The 19,936-nt window shown below is 41.2% G+C and overlaps 2 protein-coding genes and 1 long non-coding RNA gene across 5 annotated transcripts in view; 2 read left to right on the top strand and 1 right to left on the bottom strand.

The window, feature by feature from the left end:
- Positions 1-5,369: 5,369 nt before the first annotated feature.
- Positions 5,370-8,182, top strand: elp6 (elongator acetyltransferase complex subunit 6). The gene is made up of 7 exons (XM_023393398.1): positions 5,370-5,637; positions 5,851-5,929; positions 6,025-6,095; positions 6,548-6,669; positions 6,886-7,093; positions 7,406-7,567; positions 7,769-8,182. Exons 1-7 carry the CDS (start codon positions 5,584-5,586, stop codon positions 7,892-7,894), a joined length of 822 nt encoding a protein of 273 aa, XP_023249166.1. The 5' UTR covers positions 5,370-5,583; the 3' UTR covers positions 7,895-8,182.
- Positions 6,671-7,889, bottom strand: LOC147817583 (uncharacterized). Its single transcript, XR_015436237.1, has 2 exons — positions 7,750-7,889; positions 6,671-7,545 (listed from the first exon to the last, which is right to left on the bottom strand). It is a non-coding gene; the product is annotated as an uncharacterized LOC147817583 (long non-coding RNA).
- Positions 8,183-8,315: 133 nt separating the features above from the next.
- The window catches only part of scap (SREBF chaperone), a 36,301-nt gene continuing 24,680 nt past the window's right edge, over positions 8,316-19,936 (top strand). The window contains exons 1-2 of one of the 3 annotated variants that reach the window (XM_087170200.1): positions 8,316-8,872; positions 14,929-15,129. In XM_087170200.1, coding sequence (XP_087026326.1) covers positions 15,008-15,129 — 122 coding nt within the window. In that variant the 5' untranslated portion in view covers positions 8,316-8,872; positions 14,929-15,007. Of the gene's footprint in view, positions 8,873-10,566; positions 10,935-11,575; positions 12,247-14,928; positions 15,130-19,936 lie in introns of those variants that run through there. The other 2 variants (XM_023393423.2, XM_087170199.1) reach the window with 2 other exon arrangements.

The following is a 19,936-nucleotide window of genomic DNA, read 5'->3' as shown; positions in this document are numbered from 1 at the left end:
TTGATTGGCTGAGGCTGCTGACCTTCGCATTCTCCAAGTTTACCCTTATCCAGATAAATATCTAGACTTCTACTCAGTGGACTGGCCATTTGTTCCAGACATTCATGGTTCCAGTATTCCGATGACTTTGCTGATCCCTCAACAGTTTCCTTTAGCGCCATCATCAGGTCAAAATACCTGCACAACCAATGACTTTTCCATCAGCCTCAACAGTAGGCTACATTGTGTGTAATGTATGCTAACATGCTAAAGATTTTTATTTTGTCACAGACTAAACTAAGATTGTGAGCATGCTAATAATTATACCATTGTCACTCTCAGGATGCTAACATGCTAATGTTAGCTTTTAGGTCAAAGCGCTGCTGTGCTGCTAGCGTGGCTGTAGTCACTTCATCTTTTTAAAGTGTGTTTGTTGTCACTTTAACCCACTGTTAAGCTTTTCTACCACTGACAGTTCACTGATGATGTAGCTCAAAGCCGTTGCTATGGTTACATATACTTTGCACACTGCACAAGTGCAAATTCATTTACCATCTTTGCTGAAGTTGTCCTGTTGCACCTGCAAGCCAAATCAGGCTGGATCACCAAGTTGGCCAGGACCCCAGACACTCTGAGGGCTGGCCCCTCAAAGCAATAATGTCACAGTACGTCGGCTAGTAATTAATTTAATTAATTACATAATTTGTTTTGCAAACATTGGGTCCTGTATTACCTAATCCTCAGGCACTGTGTTGTGGATCTCTTCCTGCGCCAAACTCTAGTTTTAAGAAATGTATTTTTTTAAAGATGATATAAAGGAGCATATTCTTAAATAAATGTGTGTTAAACCAAATTGCAAAAATCTAGTTGACACAGCAAACCTGATGACAGACAGCTCTCGTTGGAGAGTCTGGGTCTCACATTTCTGGCACAGGAACAAGAACAAGTACTTTCTGTAGCGATGTGTTTTTTAATCAGCTGCACAGTCGGTAATGATTTGTATCTTTTGTGTGTGTTTCTGTCAATTTACTTGTGCATTTGCATGTCGAATAACCAGTCTACTCCTACATTGTAAGGTGACCATCGACTTGGAGCTCCACCTCGCCAAGAAGCCTAAGTTGAGGCCTTCCAGAAGTCCTTTCGCCCACTACGACGTCTATCTCTACAGGGTGCCCAAAACCAAACCCCGAATCCCCAACGGGCCCCGCGCCAAGACTGTTAACGGCCCCAGCAGAGCCAAGGACCGAGTCCTACGGTGGGAGGACGACAATTACCCTCCTTCTCCCCCTTGCTCTATCTGCAGCCCCAGCAGCACTCGCTCGCTGCCTGCCTCCGTGATCAACGAGCTTCAGCGGCCAGGACAGTGGACTCTGAACCCCTACACCCCCTGACGAACTGCTCCCCTTATATCGCACTGTCCTGGCGATCATCTTGAAACTGGTTCTGTGAATGTATGTGTTGCATTTCGTTGGCGTTTAGCAGAAGCTCTTATTCAGGGAACCTAAAATTCACGTGAATTTCTATTCAACATATGTATCTCAGGTTGAAACAAGAAGCGGGAACAGAATATAAAAGTGTGTCTGTCTTAGACCAGGAGGGTACAGTCTGTGGCACACACATGGAAAGCGATTTAGATGAAGCTTCTACTTTGTTGTAGACGACCACTGGCTTCCTGTCACCAAAAATTTACTCTCCCAAAAATGAATAAATGTCAACAACTGGGAAACGCTCCATGTACGGTGTCCTGCTTAGGACAAGAAGATAAAAAGAATTATTTTTTTGAAAATAAATACCCAGTAATTGTTATATTGCAGGATTCATGACAAAGGTCATAGTATATAAAAGTTTAATTATGGTATTTTTCTATTTAATTGTAATTTTGTCAATATTCTGACTCTACATGTGTCCAATTACAATAAGCTGATTTCCAGGAAGTAAAGTTGAGGTGTGTAAAATAAAACAAGAAATAATATTTTTCAATTTTTTAAAATAAAATTTGAATGTATTGATTGTTAACAGAGTTGTTCTAACAATAATAATACTAAAGTTTATTTATATAATACTTATCTGAACCAGTGATTACAAAGTAATTTACAAATGGTGACATAAGAACAGTAAAAAAATTAGATTTCAAACAATTATCAACAGATACTGAGCAGTAAAAATGAAAAGGTTTATTTATATAAAACTTATGTGTTTGTGTATGTCAAGAAAGTAAAGACCCCTTTTCACTTGTTTGCAACATCATTGCATCATACTGTATTGTGGCGGTACTGAACCTCAGTGTCTTTCCCAAGAACACTTCAGGGACTGTAGGAATCTAAAACGTTTGACCTTTTGATTGCAGGAGAGACTCTAAAACCATAAAGTCTGCTGACAGCCTTCACAGAGGTAGGAACACGGTGGTGGTTATTCATATGCTGTTCTGTGTTTCTGTGCCAACAATTACACCAAAACAAGCAGGCAGTTTGCCAAAAGCCAAGTCGATGAGAGCTCATTGGATTGTCCTGAATTACTCATCTCACATGACACAGTGTTTGTACTCTGAGCCTGCTACATCCAACTCGCTCGCGTCTGACTCAGCAGTGTATGAAAATACTGATGTACGTATAAGTGTAGAATATAATCTATGTGGTACTTCATTGATCCCTGCTGGGAGAGTCTGCTCTATTTTTTTTTTTATCTCAGAGACTTCTAGTCCAGCTTTAGTCTCAGTTTTGACGAGTGACTACTCGACTTTCTGAACTCCGAGAACTTGAAGTTAATCATCTCAGACATGAGCCTATTTTTCATGAAGCTGATTATTGGATTATAGGTCAATATGTGGACAGAGGTGGTGAAAACACACGTCGAACATTGACTGAAAGGAAGTTCTCATTTTTAAAACTGCACCAATCAATATTCTTATATAAACAACGGATCAAATGATAATGTAGAATACAGAAGGTGTCGCTTGTAATGACAAACGCACAGAGAACCTCAGTCTCACTGCTCTCGTAGAATCATTTTCGGCAGCTGGTTTTCAGAGAGAAAAGCAGAGCAGACAAACAAAACCAAAAAGCTGGTGAATAAACTGAAGCATTTAGCAGCTAAAGACCCAGGTATTTTTCTGTTTTTACTGTTAGAGTTAGTGGAGACCAAACAGATGTAAAAGGAGGGTGAATATTGGATTTATATTCATCAGGTGGACGCAAACATGAGTCCAACTGAATGCTGATATAGCGAGTGTTTGCTGACATAACAACTTTATAAGGTGATAATATGTTAATGTACAGCTTGTTCTGCCCGTCCCAAGTGGTCAGAAAAATAAATAAATGCAGTTTTAATGTCTCCTTTGGATTTCAATATCTGACTAAACTCCACAACTAAGAGTCGACACATTGACTAATAACTCGGCTTTTGATGCGACTAAAAGTAAATTCGCATGGCCGCTTTTCTGTTTGGTAACTGGACCCCTTCACCTGCTGTAGCACAGAAACAGTGGAGAGAGACGGGATATAATCAGATGTAATCATTCCAACACGGGGCCTAAACTTCACTGCACCAGCTCCTCTGTCTGAGACCTTGAGGAGAAAGTGCAGCATTAATAAGTTAATATGAAACATCTTTAAAGACACAAACGCAGATTCATTGCATTTACAGTCTGGATGCCTTTGATACCGAGATGTTGGAGAGCGACACACTGCCATCTGCTGCTTCCAACAATGATCAGATGATAATTTTCTATCTCCCATTTTACTTGTGTTTCAGTCAGCTGTTCTGTGTGAACCATGAGTGTAAGATGGATGACTTACATGAAGCAGACTGAATTTGAACTCACTTAAGAAGAAATAAAGATAAATTGTCTGCAGAGTTTGTGCCTATCAGAGACACACATGATTTTCAAGTGTAGGTGATAAAATATTTATATGACAACAGGTGTCTACATGGCTGCATTTGAGACGGTGACCTCAGCAGATAATGTGTTTAATATCACTGATTCTGGATTCAAATATTCTGTATTATGTACTTAAAAAATAACAAAAAATATGGTGAATGTTTGTGCATTAGAACAGGAAACCGAAATTCCACATGAAAGCACCAGGAGACAAAACTCTGGTTTGAATATGTCTTCATAAACAGCATCTTCTGCTAAATTATGTATTGATGCTGATTCCACTGGGGAGAACCCTGTGCTATATATATTATATATAAACCCTATATTGTCATTTATAGAAGAGTATAGTGTAATATGATGTACATACATATCTTAATCTGAATCAGTCAGCTGCAGAAAAATGCTTGATGCATAAATTAGAGTTCTGCAGAGACTCCTTTGCTAAATAGGACACTGATGTCTGTTTATGTATGTATATGTTTTGTTAGGATTGTTTTTGCCAAACTAAATCCACTTACATGTATCACATGTTGAGCAGGAAGAAGTTTTGTGCAGACAGAGAAAGCTGAGCCAAAAAAAGAGGGATTAAAGATATCCTCTGCTGAGTTCTTTTTTTAAACACATAGATTTAAAGATGAGTTTTCCTGCTCAATTGCCTCAGCACACAATTAATTAATATCATTGTAAAGGAAAAGTAATATGATAATGTCTTGCAGACAATTGTAACAGCCAGATTAACAAGTATTCTAATGATGTAAATGATTATGAAAATAACAAATATTATATTAAATATTAAATATTTAACAGTTAATTTTCAGGTATAAAAACATTTGGATTATCTCATTAAAAAAATTAGCTTTGTAACAATGCCTTTATAGCAGAGTTAGATATCTCTTGAGTCATGTTTTGATGCTAAAAATGTATTCATTTAAATGAGAATCTGATTAAGAGTGGAACAGTGTAGAGCAGAGAGTAGATTCTGTATCTCTGAGGGATAATTTGACACCATAGTAATGAAAATTATTAATTTATTAATTCAACTGTTCTGAATACTTGTACTGATACTACTAATAATATCTTTATCTCTACAATAACACTTCTGCGACTATTACTGCAGTTCAACTGCTTATTACACTGCTACTACTGCTACTGCTGCTCTACTATTAATACTGTCACTCATTAACACAATACTACCAGCAGGAGGCGCTGTCTGCAACTCGACAAGGATTGAAACACAACGAAGAAGTCGCCATGCGCTAGCAAAGATCGTCTATTAAGGTGCCTGTATCTGTCACCATGGATACCATTTTTTCAAAGACCCGAGTTGGTTGGTTTTCAAAAACCAAAACCGCTTTAAAACCTATAATTTGCTTCTAATGGAAAATTCGTACAAATACTTTTCGAGTACAAAATTATATGTAGCAGTAACCCGTTGCTAACGGCTTTCCCGTTATCGGAAGTATTTTTTTCTGCTACCAGAAATTATGTGCAGAGTGACACCTCTTCTTTAATTTTCGCTCTTTGTTTGAAGCATGCTACCTGACGTTAGCACAACAGACAGCTAGCAGATCAAAAAGCTATTTGACAACTGATTAAAGTAGGATATCTTACGTTACAGATATACCCATGGATTAACAATACAAGCTTTTAGAGTAGCACCTGCTAAAAACGGTATTTTAGCTAATTTATCAAGTGTTTAGCTTGTGTTATTTACAGTTAGGTTAGCTATGTATACAGAGCTCAACAGCATCCTGAGCACCACTCCCGACAGCTTCACACAGGTAATATTGTGACATCTGTAATTCAACCAATATGGTGATATATACGGTAACACTGTGCTTTATTAAGACACTCACTTCCCTCTATGCTAATGTTAATATGTGTAAGTTCCTCTTGTATTTGCTCCAAACTTTAGCAGCTGTGTAGCCTGCAAATCATAAATGACAACGTCCTTATTGTTGTAATGATGTTTGTCACATTGTGTGAACCTACAGGGAGAATTTATCTTGGTGTCAGATAGACAGAGTGATGCGTCTTTCCTCATTCACCACTTCCTTTCTTTTTACCTACGAGGTGAGTTGTTAACACCTGTCAGTCAAAACAGGAAACACATTTTGTTTAATTCAGGACTAAACAGCAGCTGATGCCGTCTGTGTTTTCTGTCTCAGCACGTTGCAAAGTGTGTTTTCTGGGCCTGGTGCAGTCCTTCAGTCACTACAATGCAGTCAGTCAGAGATTGGTGAGTTATACACAAGAAGAGTGTTATTTGAATACATTTATTTAGCTGTCGTTCACCTAAATCATATTGTGTATAATCCCCTCTACTTCCATCTTTAGTTCTTATTTCTTTTCCAGCAGCTTTTGTATTACTGAGTCATGTTGGGGTCAAGATTTATTTCCAGGGTTTTTCATTATGAGGTTTTTCCTTCTAATGTTAGCTATTTAGAAATTCATGCATATTCCATCAGCACTGGGTTAAAATGTATATTTTGACAGGTCTTTATTTGATTTTGGCACTCTAGTGGTTGTCAACTGAAGAACATATGACTTGAAAAATTATAAATTTGAATCACTGCAGTAATTTATTCAGTCAAATCCTAGCTTATTTTAGCTTTACTTACATTAAATGATGGCAGAAACTGTACATTTTTAAAACCTGTTTGTATGTGTGTGTGTTTTGTGCGTTTTCAGGGTGTAAGTCTAGCCCAAGCGAAGGAGAAAGGTCAGCTGATATTTCTCGAGGGACTCACAGAGTCATTGTCTGTTTTGTCTCAAGAAACCAACTCAGGAAGTCAAGCCATGGACTTCCTCAGGTGCAGAAAATATCACTTTTATTTTTTATTATATGATATGGTTTCACTGACCCCTTTGTTTTTTTTTTTTACATTTATATATCTTTGCCATCATGGTATCAGATTGTTACCACTACGCTACCTTATCTTTCAATAATATCATTCTATAACCAATACCAATATATTCATACACAATTCCTTAGCTTATCTCCCTCTCCCTCATGTCTCCATCTTCAGGGATCCTACAGTCGGCCTGCGCCGTTTGTATGAGTTCATCCGGTCCAGTGTCAGCAGTTCAGGCGGTAGGGAGGAAGGGGCAGAGGAGTGGGGACCCCCAGTGTTGCTGGTTGACGACGTCAGTGTACTGCTGAGTCTGGGGGTGAGCGCTGAAGCCGTGTTGGACTTCAGCCACTACTGCCGAGCCACAGTCTGCTCCCAGCTACAGGTTTGATTTTTGCTGTCAAATAGCAGTATTTGAACCATGACAAATTAAAGCTGCAACTTACATTGCCAAAATATCTCCACACTCCTGAATGAGTTTTTGATTTAAGCATTTTACGTACATGCCATTGTCAATCGATATAGCACAGATAATCTCAAGTGGTAATGGTTTCATCTCATGAAATCCTTTAGATTGATGGTATTTATGTATAAAAAATATTTACTACTGGGCTTCAACTTGCAGTAAGGAGATTAGGGTGAAATCAACAGTGAACAACTCACATAAAAATTCTGTCTCTTATCACTGTGACTGCAGGGCAACACTGTGATGCTGGTACGTTGTGATGGGGAGGAAGTGGTGGACGACGGAGATGATGAAGGCTCAGAGCGACTCCTGAAGGGTCTGACCCACCAGTGTAGCCTCACCCTTCATGTACATGGTCTCCCAACTGGCTACTGTAGGGACATACACGGACAGGTGTGTGTGTGAACATACATTTTGCAACACAGCATAGATGCAAGAAATTACAGTAGTACACATATCAGTAACTTTTAAAATAGTCATACACATGGCACAATGTGTAGAAAACGTTACATTTAAATAACATACTGAGATTAACATAATGAGAAGCTGAAATCTTTGAATAAAAATAAACCTACATTATTCCTTTGTTTTGAGGTGGAGGTGTGTTGGAGGAGGAGACAAGGCGACGGACAAAACACACAGAAGAAACTCTTTCAGTACAAGGTCCATGATAAAGGAGCCTCCTTCTTTGCTCGAGGGACATCCAGCGCCGTTCTCTAATTGCAACCTTCAACGTCCCAACGTACCTTTTAACACATGACAACTGACTGTTATGTTTTCATACCAAGACAATACAGATGTTTGTTTGTTAGTTGCCAAAGTGGTTCGCCAGCCATAGCCAAGCTTCATGTTTGGCTGGCTGCTAGTGTCAGTGACCCAGTCTGGACCCCAGACTCTGGAGGAAGGACAAAGTGATCCTGCCTGCTGATAACCTGGTTCCAGACATCTGAATTGCTCCACACTGTTTTTTTTTTCAGTTCTTCAAATAAAAGAAGTGGATGAATCGGGTTTTTTCATGGTCACAGTGAAATCTGCATATAGATTTTCACATTTTTATGTCCTGCTACCATGGTACATGGTATGCAGTACCTTATGTTGTCATGCTGACTTGTGGACATGATTACTTAAGAACAATACATAGTAGAAACTTCATACTTACACCACATGTTCCCCATAAGGACTTTTCCAATCTGATTCGTAGCACATTGCTTTAGAAATTTGCATATTGATGAGGGAGCACTGATTTCCCAAAGACTGCTGCAACCCTTTGACACTTTTTGAAGATTACAAGTTCAAACTGATATTAGATCTGTAGCATGCGTTGGTATAAGACTCTGTGATTAATTAATGGACTCGTTTTTTATTAAAGATAACTCGAGAACAATCTATAGCAGTACCTCCACACATACACCACAGGAAATCCATGTGGAGTACATGATTCATCACACTAGATGGCGCTCTTCCACCGAGGCTCACGCTGCGGGGTGAGAGGTCGAAGTGGAGAGGTCTCTGTGGGACTTGACAACCAGTAGGTTTGAAACGCTGCGCCTGCATGTCAGCATCAGGTTTGGGGGGGCATGCGAGTTAGCCTTTAGCCAGTTTCCAAAACAAAAAAGGAATAACACGGCGGTTGCTCGTCTGTTTACCCCGGAAGACCTCACCAACAACTACGTTTGGGGATCTCTGAAGTTTGTCCAGGCAAGTGTGCGAACAGTTGAGCTATAAACCGCTACCATTAGCTGCGATGTGAAAGTTAGCTTCGTGGTGGTGAAAAAGCATGGGAGCTGCTGGATTGTTTAATCACCCCATAATGTTAGCAACAGAGGCGTTGTTATGGCTATAGCAGTGAAGCTGCAGCTGCTGGGCTAACGCACCTCCGTTTTGTTTTTATATAATCAGATACGAGCCCGGGACATCCCAAACCTCACTGTAGAACATAATATCGCCCTTGTGCCAAGCAAGCTAACTTTAGCGTTAATTTGTTTTTGGCAACGTTATTAGCGTAGCTCCAAACTACTCCTATAGTTTCTCTGTGACAGCCATGTTAACCAGGTTGTTGGTAGCTCTAGCCCCCTGTAGCATTTACGAGCCTATTTTTATTTAACAATAGCTTATCTAATGAATATGAAATATCATATTAATCTGGATACGAGTTCACTGGATTCGTCAACATTGCTCGCCCACTTGCTAGCAATATTAGCCTTTAGCTAGGTGCTATCACAAGTTGTGTGCCGGAACTGACAAGGTGTAACAATTTGTAGAAACGGTATATTTCCATGCGTGTGTTTAGCTGTGATAGTAATAATACGGAATGGCAATTTTTTGTATACATTTGGTCTCCTCGTTTTTTGAAAGGCACTGGTTGTAGAGTGATGCGAGAGAGCCACTCGCGTAACGTTAGCACATAGCAGTTACTGGGTTTATCGTTAACTTCTACAGTTCATACATTTATTTTACTTAAGTGACACACTTGTGTGTTAGTATCTAACTCCGTTTGATATTTCAAAGACTTTAAAACGAGTGTTATGTACTAAAAGTTGAGGACTTCCTGTAAGATGCTTCTAGCTAACGATAGCTGTCTGTTTAACGTTAGCTAGCCAGCAAGTTTGACAGCAGGTTCCTAAAAAGGGATTCAGTTATGAAAACACATGAACCCCAGTCAGGGCAACTGCGATGCTTATTTGTGCGTCAATTAAAGGTATTTAAAAAAAAAAAAACATGAAAAAGTAATTAATTATGCGATTATTAGCATGGCATATTCTAGCTCAGTGGTTTCTCCACCTTTTCATGTCAAAACTACAGAAGTGATGACAGGCCATGAACTGTGTTTTAGTTGAGGTGCAGCAATTAGACCCACTGAGCTCAGAAATGTTTCGGGCTAAATAATGTAAATTTACTCACTTTCTGCTGATGTGTAAACCTATGTTAGATTGTTCATACAAAAAAAAAAAAAATCTCTCTCACTTATGAAGTTAAAACTGCACATCATTTACTGTAGGACCATCCCAGAGCCTTGTTTGGGACCCTTGGGCATCCTTGGCCACTGTTTGGGAGCCGCTGTTCTTGCTTGTTCCTGGCAGTTGATGTTGCCACAGAGTTGCATCAGCTGCACCATCCCTGCATGTGTTTACTGTGTTGTGATAGCTATTTCACCATTTTGGCTACTTTGGCTCCAAATTGTACAGACGGTTACATGTGCCAGAAAAAGATGACTTTTGAAACTTTAACAAGGGTCATGTTCTTTTAAAAACTTGTGCTTGATACCCCTTTGTTATAATTGATAAAAAAAAGATTTAGTTTTTATTAAGTATATGTATTTTCTTTACCTTTTTATCTAAAGAATTTGTTAGGAACGGGAATCGGATAGGTTGTTACACATCACAAAGTATTACAGTATGGTTACTGATTGACAGCACAGTTCCCTCTTTTATCATCAGCTCTGGTTGTAAAAGGCTGTGTTGCAGTAATCTGTTCATCCACATCGAGCTTGGACTAATGGGCTTCACTGATCAGAGGGGCATGCTTTCGCATTATGCAATTATGACACTGAATGCAGTCATCTTACGGAGAATTGAGCCCGAAGCTCTCTGGAATGTTTTTGGATATTGGTGTAGTTTTTGTTTTGCAGTAATTCATGTGTAGATATAGATGAGGCCTGTAAATGTATTGCATGATAGAGAAAGTCGCTTATTATGTCATTGGAATCTGTAAACCCTGGAGATGCCTTCAAGCTGGGCATTTTGGGAAGTGTAGAGAAGAGGTAAGATGGCATTTTTGCTATTTCCCAAATCTCTCTTTTCAGTTGTTGTCATTGTAAAGTGTGAGTGTGTGAATGTAAATGTACTGTCCTAGTTTTGAAACAGCTTTGATACAGTTCATCCATGAACTGTGAGAACCTCTGTGCTCACAGTAATGTTGTTGGCATGTGCCTTTATAAATCCACCCTAATCTGCAAGACACCCAATTAAGCTGCAGAGACCCACAACAATCTCCCTAAGTGTACAACGCTGTGTCTGTCGTGTCCGTAGCTGTGTTTTTGTTTTGCAAGTGAGTGTGCTGGCTTCTCACGTGGGAGCCATATAGACTGCTCTTTGTTAGATTATTAGTTGCCTAGCACGTCTGCGCACATGCACATGTTTCTTGAACTGACACATTTTCCATGGTCTTGTCATAAAGATTTATTTGTGGTTGGTTTGTTGGGTTTAAGCAGAAATATTATTTTAACTCGCTCAGCCATAGTAGCTGGTATAGCCCAACAAACACCATCCGGCCAGACAGAATAGGATTTCCAAACAATCGCTGGTCACCTGCCAAAGTGGCTGAAGGGGACACAAAATCACCAGCCTGAGACAACAGTTTACCAGCACTCGGCTTGTAGCTGGTATTTTCTGCCCTGTTTGTGAATTTCAGGTTTTAAAGCCTGCCTTTGTGATGCTTTTGAGATGTGAATGTCTCGGCATGCTACAAAGTTTGTGATAGAGCGGTTCAAGGCTGTGACCAGAGGAGGAGAGAAGCAGTGGGGGGTGGCCATAGGCCCTGAGCCCTGCTCGTTGAGTTTCCGATCGGCTAAATCCCGGATTAGTTCACTGACGGAGATGTTGCTGAGCCTTTGCCAAATCAGGCCCCGCTGCTGCACCCACGTAACTCCACACAGCATGCAGTGAACTGGACAGACAGCTGAGAGATGGAGGCATTCATGGAAAGTTTTCCCTTGCAAGACACTGAGCGGGACCAGAACCTGGCTGAGGCTCGACTTTCCTTCAGAAACGGAGAGCAGAGAGGCTTTACTTCAAAGCCCTGTTTTGACCTTTGCAGAACCCATTGTGCAAGCTTGCCGGGACGTTACTGTGTTTACTGTATAGTGTATTTATAACAGCAGATCAAGAGACTCCTGAGGCGAATTCCTCCTGGGGTATGTTTCCGTTGCTCCCAGGGGGGCGAGCCGAGCAGCCACACACTCTGCCTGAATCAAGAAGGAATCACTATGTTAACCACAAGGCGCCACTTAAGCTAAAAAAACCTGGACATAAACGGCTGCGAGCCAGAGAGATAACCTGGTCCCCCATTAGCAGGTATGGTCTCAGAACCGTGTGAGGCTTGTGTGATGGATACAGTGTGTTAACGACCGATGTTACAGAGCTGTATTTGTTGTATTGTGGCACGGTTAACAATTAATATGGTGCTACTTATGGACATCATGTGAGAAGCTCAGGCGAGAGAGAGGGTTGGTGCGGATCAGCAGAATGAGACACTGTGCGGCTGCAGTGGGTTTGCTAGGGCAGCCAGTTAAACGTTGTAATGGAGCAGTGTGTAACTACAAACACAGGACAGGCAGAGCTCAACCAGTATGCTGAGCAAACAGAGAGACGAGAGCCGAGATTGAGCAGGGAAGCCGACGGGAGATTGAGCTGATATGGGGAAACTGACTGAACTGATTCTGTTTGAAGTGAGGCGTACCACCCATGAGGCAAAGATTTCACACATTTCCTCTGCCTTTGTTAACATTAAATCAGTCCGCAGTCCACTGTCAAGCACAGAGTCATGTCAGTGTGCCATGTTGTTTTAAGAAATCAAAATATAATATTGAATTTATGACTTTCAGTGGAATCATAGTGTGGCAGTATGAACATAGTGATTAAGCATTAAAAACTAACAAAAGCAGTAATTTGTTTTACACGTGTGATTTAGTGTAGATTTGCCCTATATGATCTAAACCAGAGGAATAATTTCAACATTAGGATACTGATTGTAGCTGAAACAATACAGCAATTTATCAAGTAGTTGATCAACAAAAAATAATTGTCAACTATATTGGCAAGCAATTAATCAATCAGTAATTTTTCAAACAAAATGCCAAACATTTGCTGATTCCAGCTTCTAAAATGCAAATATTCGACAGGATTCGACAAGATTTTGGAGTGATGGTCAGATAAAATGAGCAATTTGAACAAGTCACCTTGAGCTCTGTGAAAAATTATAAGTTGGGATGATATCGGATATCAGTCCAATACTGACTCAAATAGCTGGATCGGGTGTCTGCGTCTACGGCCGAGCTATGAGGCATTCGACCATTCAATGCGATTCTACCTTATTCAATGTTACGTGTTACGCCATGCGTTGGTGGTAGACTCGTACATTTTAAAGGCGAGCTAGCATAGCATGGAGGGAGCTAAAAAACAAAGGGACGCCAACAAGCTCTACGGCTGCTTCTAATATCTGCGGAGCCATCGTTTTCGAGAGGTGGCAGTGGCACTGCAAATTTATAAAAACAACCAACCTAAACACTATAACCTATTGGTTATTGAGTATTCACCATCACTAATGAGGAAACGGGACAAGTGTGACCAACATTGCTTCAGGGCTTCCTCATTTAAAATTAATGTATTTACAGCATGTGGTGTCTTGAGTTGCTGCTACCTGTGTAAATACTCAGTCTCAAATTACTCATGTTAAAGTAATGTCTTACCTGCTTACATTATTTAATAAAGACCACAACCTTAAGATGATAATTTTACAATGATAGAAAAAATGAAAAATAAAGGACCAGTGAATCAATTTTTTCCTCAATAAATTATATAAACAAATGATTTTTAAGATTATTGTTAATTAATTTTTCAGTCTTTGGACTTAATAATCATTTCAGCTTTAGGAAATACTTAAAGGACCTCCTGTAAGTGCCCCTGTCTTTCACCTTGGGCAGCTTATCCCTCTGTTTTTCCACCTGAATGAAGAGGAATTTACCCGCTGTCCTGTGACAAAAGGCCGTTATCAGTGAACCTGTTGGCTGTTTTTTATCAAGTTGTGATCAGTGAGACTTGTCCTTTGCTTAAGCCTAGCTGCTCAGCCGGAGTTGCGTGTTTTCCTACAGGAGGAATGTGTCCACACCTTTTTGGCTGCTGAATGAGCGGTGTGTTTCAGTGCTGTCTGCCATGTGACCCCTGTACGAGCTTGTCTGTAGGAAAAACACACCGCGCCTGTAGTCGGCAACATGTGCGCCGACACTCGGAGTATGTAGCTAATTAGGTGTTAAGGACAGAGCAGCCCTATGAGAACCGGCCTCCGTGTGCGAGTGTGGGTGTCTGTTTGTCTGTGGAGATGTACCGCAGCATACTGTACGCCCTGTTCAGGTGCAAATGTACATTTATATAAAAACCCTCCCCTAGGTTACCGTTTTGTTTTGGTGTGTTTATTTAAACTTCTGCTTTCCGTCGACTCCTAAGAGAAAAAACTAGACAACACTTTTTTGCACAAACCTCTAAATTTGTTGTTTTTAATAACAGAAAATGTTCAGCATTGGGATGAAAATCAACATCCAAATACACAGTGATTGACGGTCACCCAGTGTCAACAGTGCCTGTATAAAAAGTATTCACCATCTACACCACTCTGGCTTTCTAGTCGTGCTCAAGGGCATTTTCCCGCCTGACAGAAGAAGAATGTTGATGATTAAAGAACTGTTCGTTTCACAAAGCAAAACTTCTCAAAAGTGAGGATTTCATCTTTTGTCTGATTTAATAATTTAGTTTTTGAGCCGTTGCTTCGACGGTGGAATTTGCCATTGAACCAAATGTTCTTATGCAGTGAATGCCTGGTCCAGTAAATTCTGTTGATGATAGATTGATACCAGTTTTATTGATTGATTAATTAATTACTGATAAATACTTGATAAAGATATTAAAGGAAAATAAGCAAACGTTTCATATTTTCACTTATGTGACGTCGGGTTAAATGATGTGTTTGTCTCGCTCCTCCAGGTCCCTGGATGCCCCCCGGCGCACTGTCCTCCGCCGCCCAGTGCTTCCCAATGGCCGGGAGTTGACCCCGCCCACCAGGATGACGCTGCGCGAGCAGCTGAGAGAGAAGATCTCGGCGGCCTTCTACCGCCACGGGCTGCTGTGCGCCTCCTACCCAGTGCCCATCATCCTCTTCACCTCCGCCAGCATCCTCACCTGCTGGTAGGTGATGTGTCTGCGGTTTTGTGTGAACGTTTCTTTGCTGAAAATTTGGATTAAATTCAAGTTGATTAAGTTGCGTCGGTAGGAATACAGGGAGCAATTCTGTAACACCCGGAATGATGGCAGTACAGATCGGTGAAACTATTAGATTATTTTTAGCTGTGTAGTGGACAAACATGGGGTGTTTGACATACTTTACATAAGGCTCAATGGCGGAGCAGAGGATTATCCTGCAGGAGTAGTTTGACAAGTTTCTAAGCACATTTTTACACATTTCTTTTACCCTGTCTCTGGCTCCCCATCTCACTCTTCAGAAACCCTCCACACTTCTCTGACATCAGATTACAGGGGAGCTATGTCTGATGATTTCTGTCCAAACCCCGACAATCTGACATTCACACCCACTTTCACGCAGAGATCGGCCACCTGTGCAGAGGTCAGCCTCTCGCTCAGTTGTTACACAGCAATTTCGCTGCACTTTTTTGCTGTGTACAAACAAGTGCGACACTGTGAATGCCCTCCAGGAGAGACTGTCTGAAAATGTGCACCATTATCCCCCATTTTTAACAAAAGTATCACGTCTCGCTTCTCTCTATGACGACCGGCTTTTCACCTTTCAAGTGTCACTTTTTGGACATCATGTTAATTCAAACTAGCTTCTTTTACTTTTCCATAACCTGTCCTTTAGAATCTACTGAAGCTGGTGTGACTTCAGCTTTAGAGACACTTTTTAAACCAGTATTTGACAGTAGAAAGATGTGTAGTCAGGCTCAGCTCATTCGAACTGGCCATCTGCACTCACATAACAGCCCCCCCGCCGCCACCAGCGCACAAACACTCGCCTAACACACGCACATCGCCACTCTTGCTCAACCGCTGGTCAAAAGAGAGAACAGGGGTCAGAGAGTTGGCCAGTAAAGGCATTGTAAAACAATCTCAGCAATCTGAAACACACGCATGCACCTGCTGCGTGCTGTCCTCGCAGCATCTTCCAGCAGGGGTGCCCGAAACAAATGGACGACTGACCGCCACCCGGGGCGAAGTGAAAGAAAAGAGCTGGACGACGGGGATGTTTAAGGCAGGACTAGAGCAGAGGGCTGTGAGAAAATGGCCCTGTGAGAATGGGAGGCCTGTCCCTCCATCTGTCTGTCAGGAGGGGGGCTGGCTCCGCACAAAAGAGGCCTTTGTGGAGGTACAGTGACCTTGGAGAGTGGGGGAGGCAGCGGGAGGGAAGGAACTGGGAGAGGGAGAAAAACAGAGGGGAAGAGTTTTCAATCCAAACGATGACCAGCAAATTTCTAAAGGGGAAATAAGTAATATTTATACAAGAGCACAAAACGACCTCACATGGAGGTTGATAATGTTATTGATCGATACCAGTGACTCAGCAAATACTTGATCAGCTGCTCCTCAGTTTTGAAACCATTTTCAAAATACTCACACAGCAGATACATGTGAAAGTATCGTCCTGTGATCACAAGGGTCTGAGCTCAAACTTCAAAAAGTGGACGTAGAGAATGATTTCATCGTAATTAGCATAAATTCACACACACATTTTGTGTATATTCATGCTACAGTAAGTTCAGCCTCCCCTCCAGGATTCATCCACTGTCTCTCTGCACAGTACACAAAAGGCTGTGCCAGTATGTTTCTGTTCACTCAATGGGTCTCATTCACCAACCATTCTTCACTGGAAATTTCTTCTTAAAACCCACTTACGCACTTTTTACAAAGATTCTGACGTTCACCAGTGTTTTCTTATCTGGGATTTGAGTGCTGACATGATTGAGCAAAATAAGTGGTTATTGCTTTTTCTTTGGTTCTATGGTTATATAATATTATGTTATTTAAATTACAATAATATTTTTGTCATTTATAATATATTTTGTTATTTATTATGGTTTTATAAATGACACTTCAGAACTATTAAAGTTCCTTTTGCGTTTTGATTCCGGTGCTCCGTCTTTAGATTTTCGTTTTGTCATTTTCTCAACTTTCCCTGACGGTATCTCTTTGTGACTTCTGTCTGTGTTTGCACACGACCCTTCAGTCTCATGCACTATTTAAAGGCATATTCGGGTTTTCAGCTTACTTATGCTAATTAGGGCCAACTGGCACACGCGGAGGAGATTGGCATTCATCAATCTTAAGAACACAGGTGCGCACAATTCTGCGGTTTAAGAACACGTTCATGAATCTGACGTAGAGTTTTCTTAAGAACTTTCTTAAGAACAACTTATGAAAGAATTTAAGAAAATACTTAAGAAGATATTGGTGAATGAGGCCCATTGTACTCAGCAGTTCAGGTAATTAAATGTAAATGTTTCCCTGTGGCATAGAAAACGTATTTCATGGCAGGTAAACAGGAAAACAACAACCAATAGATATATTTCAGTTTTTTCATTAAGAAAAACCTAATTTGCTGAAGACTTGCAATTTCCAGTTTTAATTATTTACTACTGCTACAGATTTTTGCTTTAAAGGAGTGACACAGGAGCGAACAGGCGGTAAACAGAACTGTAACATCTGTCAAGCTAAAAGACACAAAAGTCTCCAATATCTCCGTCACTGTTTTGCCAACAACGAGCAGCTCACAACCTGGTTGCCGAGCGTCTGATTCTCCTTTCGGAGCGACACAGCGATGTGAGTCAGCGGTCGAGCTGAATGGGTCAATGCATGTCGGCTTCATGATTGGACAAGGGAGGGGCATTGACCAGTTTCGGTCGGTTTTGGTGTGTCTGTCGGAGATGGAAATTGATTTAACAATAAATGTGATTTAAACGGCTTGTGGAAAGAGAGAGAGAGAGAGAAGAAAGCAGATAATTATGGGCTAGAAAATGACAGGGAGTGCGTGTGGTCAGAAGGAGAGAAGTGGTTTGAGTGAAGTGTATGGAACAACTCTGCAGACTGGAGTCTTTGCATTACAGAGGCGACCAGAGTAAAAGCTGTTTGATAGGAATGTCTCAATCCTGCATCGAGTCAACTTCAGTCATATGCACATCTCCTTTATAACAGGTTTTGCTCAGCTGCAGCCTTCCTCCTTTTGACGTGCTGGTCTTCAGTGTTACACTATTATATTTGGTTGCTTGGTCTTTGGAGAGGACCTGAATTTTCTCAGACCTCAGATATGACTGGATTGGGACTCTTTTATCGAGGAATCAGATTGCAAACAGGCCTGTGTGCGCCCCCTCCATCAACACATCGCTGGCGGGCGTGTAATTTAAGGTACCGCTGAGAAAAACAATGTGACCCAGGAGGTTGCTGTAGTTAGTCAACACTGTTGACCAAAATGCTTTACAATAATGATAAAATACATAAAAAGACATAAAACACGTGTTGTTTTATCTTTGGTCGTGATGAAATGTGAGGTGAACAGTACAAACATGACATTGACGTTACAGTCATCTTCCATGAATGTGCACTTCCCTGTGTTTGATTGGACAACACAGCACCTTGCCAGATGACGTCATGTTGCGTTGCAGTAAAAAGTTAGTTGTACGTGGTTCAACTTTTGCGGTGGATGACCGTTCGTTGTTTCCCAGAGCTCCCTGCGTCGTCGCCGCTGCCGCGCCATCGGACCGGCTCCGTTCAAATGAATGAAGAGGCCTTTTTTTTGTTTTTTCTTCATGCAGGGCTCAGGTTGTTCTGAACACAGCCTCAGATTCAGTCAGTGAACTGGTAACTTTGTCTTGGTCTTGACAACAGTCCTGTGGCCAGCTTTTCTTGAGGCGCTGCGTCCCGACTCGACCGCCGACTGTAAAGGCCGATACGATGTCACACTTAGATACTGTCAGTCTGACATGTGGGCTTAGTAATGCTTGAGTGGTAAAAGGGTTTCTCTCCCACAGCTGGTTTTTCAGGACTGGAATTAACTGTGTTTTTGTTAAACCTGTGATGTGGTTACACATGATCAGTAAGCAGAGAGAAAGCACCCAGTAACATGCTCCTTCCTCCATCAGAAGAACACCAAATGAACTCGCTGCCACTACACACACACACACACACACACACACACACACACACACACACACACACACACACACATTCACAGCGTGAGGAAGTAAGTAGATTGTGGGGAAACAAGTAGTGAACTCTTTTCAGAAGGACCCACCCGTTTCCTGGAGAAAGAGGGAGCGGGTCTCTCCAGGTAGCACTGAATGTGGCAAGAAACGCCGGAGGCTGCGGTGTCATGTTCATGTTCTCAGAGGTGTTGTATAGCGAGCACACACACACGTACACATCACTCGAGAGCAACCCCTTCAAAACCGAGGCACTCACCTCTAACGTGACTTCATCCTCAAGCACTCTGCTCTTTATATCTCTCCGTCTCTGTGTTTGAATACATGCATTAGTGCTTATATGTCACTGATAATGTCTTATAGTGATTAATGAGTAAGTTAGGAAAATACTTCAATCATTTTGATTATTTTGCAACTTTTATCTTCAGATTTTAGAAGATTTTATTTGTAGTTTCATATCATGATGCTTCTTGGCTGCTTTTCATACTGAGAAAAGTATGACGATCAAGTCAGGCAATCAGTTGTGATGCGTTCATTTTCTAGTAGAAATAATCGTTGATTGCAGTCTTAGTAGCAAATATAATAGTGCATGGATGTGCATTGTTGTCTGAACACTGTCAGATGTTGTTGCTTAAATACCGGTTGAACTGAATCTCTCTGAAATGTTGTTGAAAACACGTCGAACAGACCAAATCTGCACACGTTGACTCGTTCAGTCACTCGTTCAGTCACTTATGTGTTTCATAACTGTTTACCCTGTGATCCCCCCCCTCCCCAACCCCCCCACC

The sequence above is a fragment of the Seriola lalandi genome, unplaced genomic scaffold (assembly GCF_002814215.2).
Source record: "Seriola lalandi dorsalis isolate HSWRI2012SDOR001 ecotype SW California unplaced genomic scaffold, Sedor1 jcf7180002054934, whole genome shotgun sequence".
NCBI classification, from domain to species: Eukaryota; Metazoa; Chordata; class Actinopteri; order Carangiformes; family Carangidae; genus Seriola; species Seriola lalandi.
The sequence above is the reverse complement of the archived record's forward strand: the minus strand, read 5'-3'. Positions and strand labels throughout refer to the sequence as shown.

Bases quoted from the DNA above. Each gene is read 5' to 3' on its own strand.
- elp6 (XM_023393398.1), top strand. From the start codon at position 5,584: ATGTATACAGAGCTCAACAGCATCCTGAGCACCACTCCCGACAGCTTC. The intron at 6,096-6,547 runs GTGAGTTATACA...GTGCGTTTTCAG, and splicing joins ATGCAGTCAGTCAGAGATTG to GGTGTAAGTCTAGCCCAAGC. The intron at 6,670-6,885 runs GTGCAGAAAATA...CTCCATCTTCAG, and splicing joins CAAGCCATGGACTTCCTCAG to GGATCCTACAGTCGGCCTGC.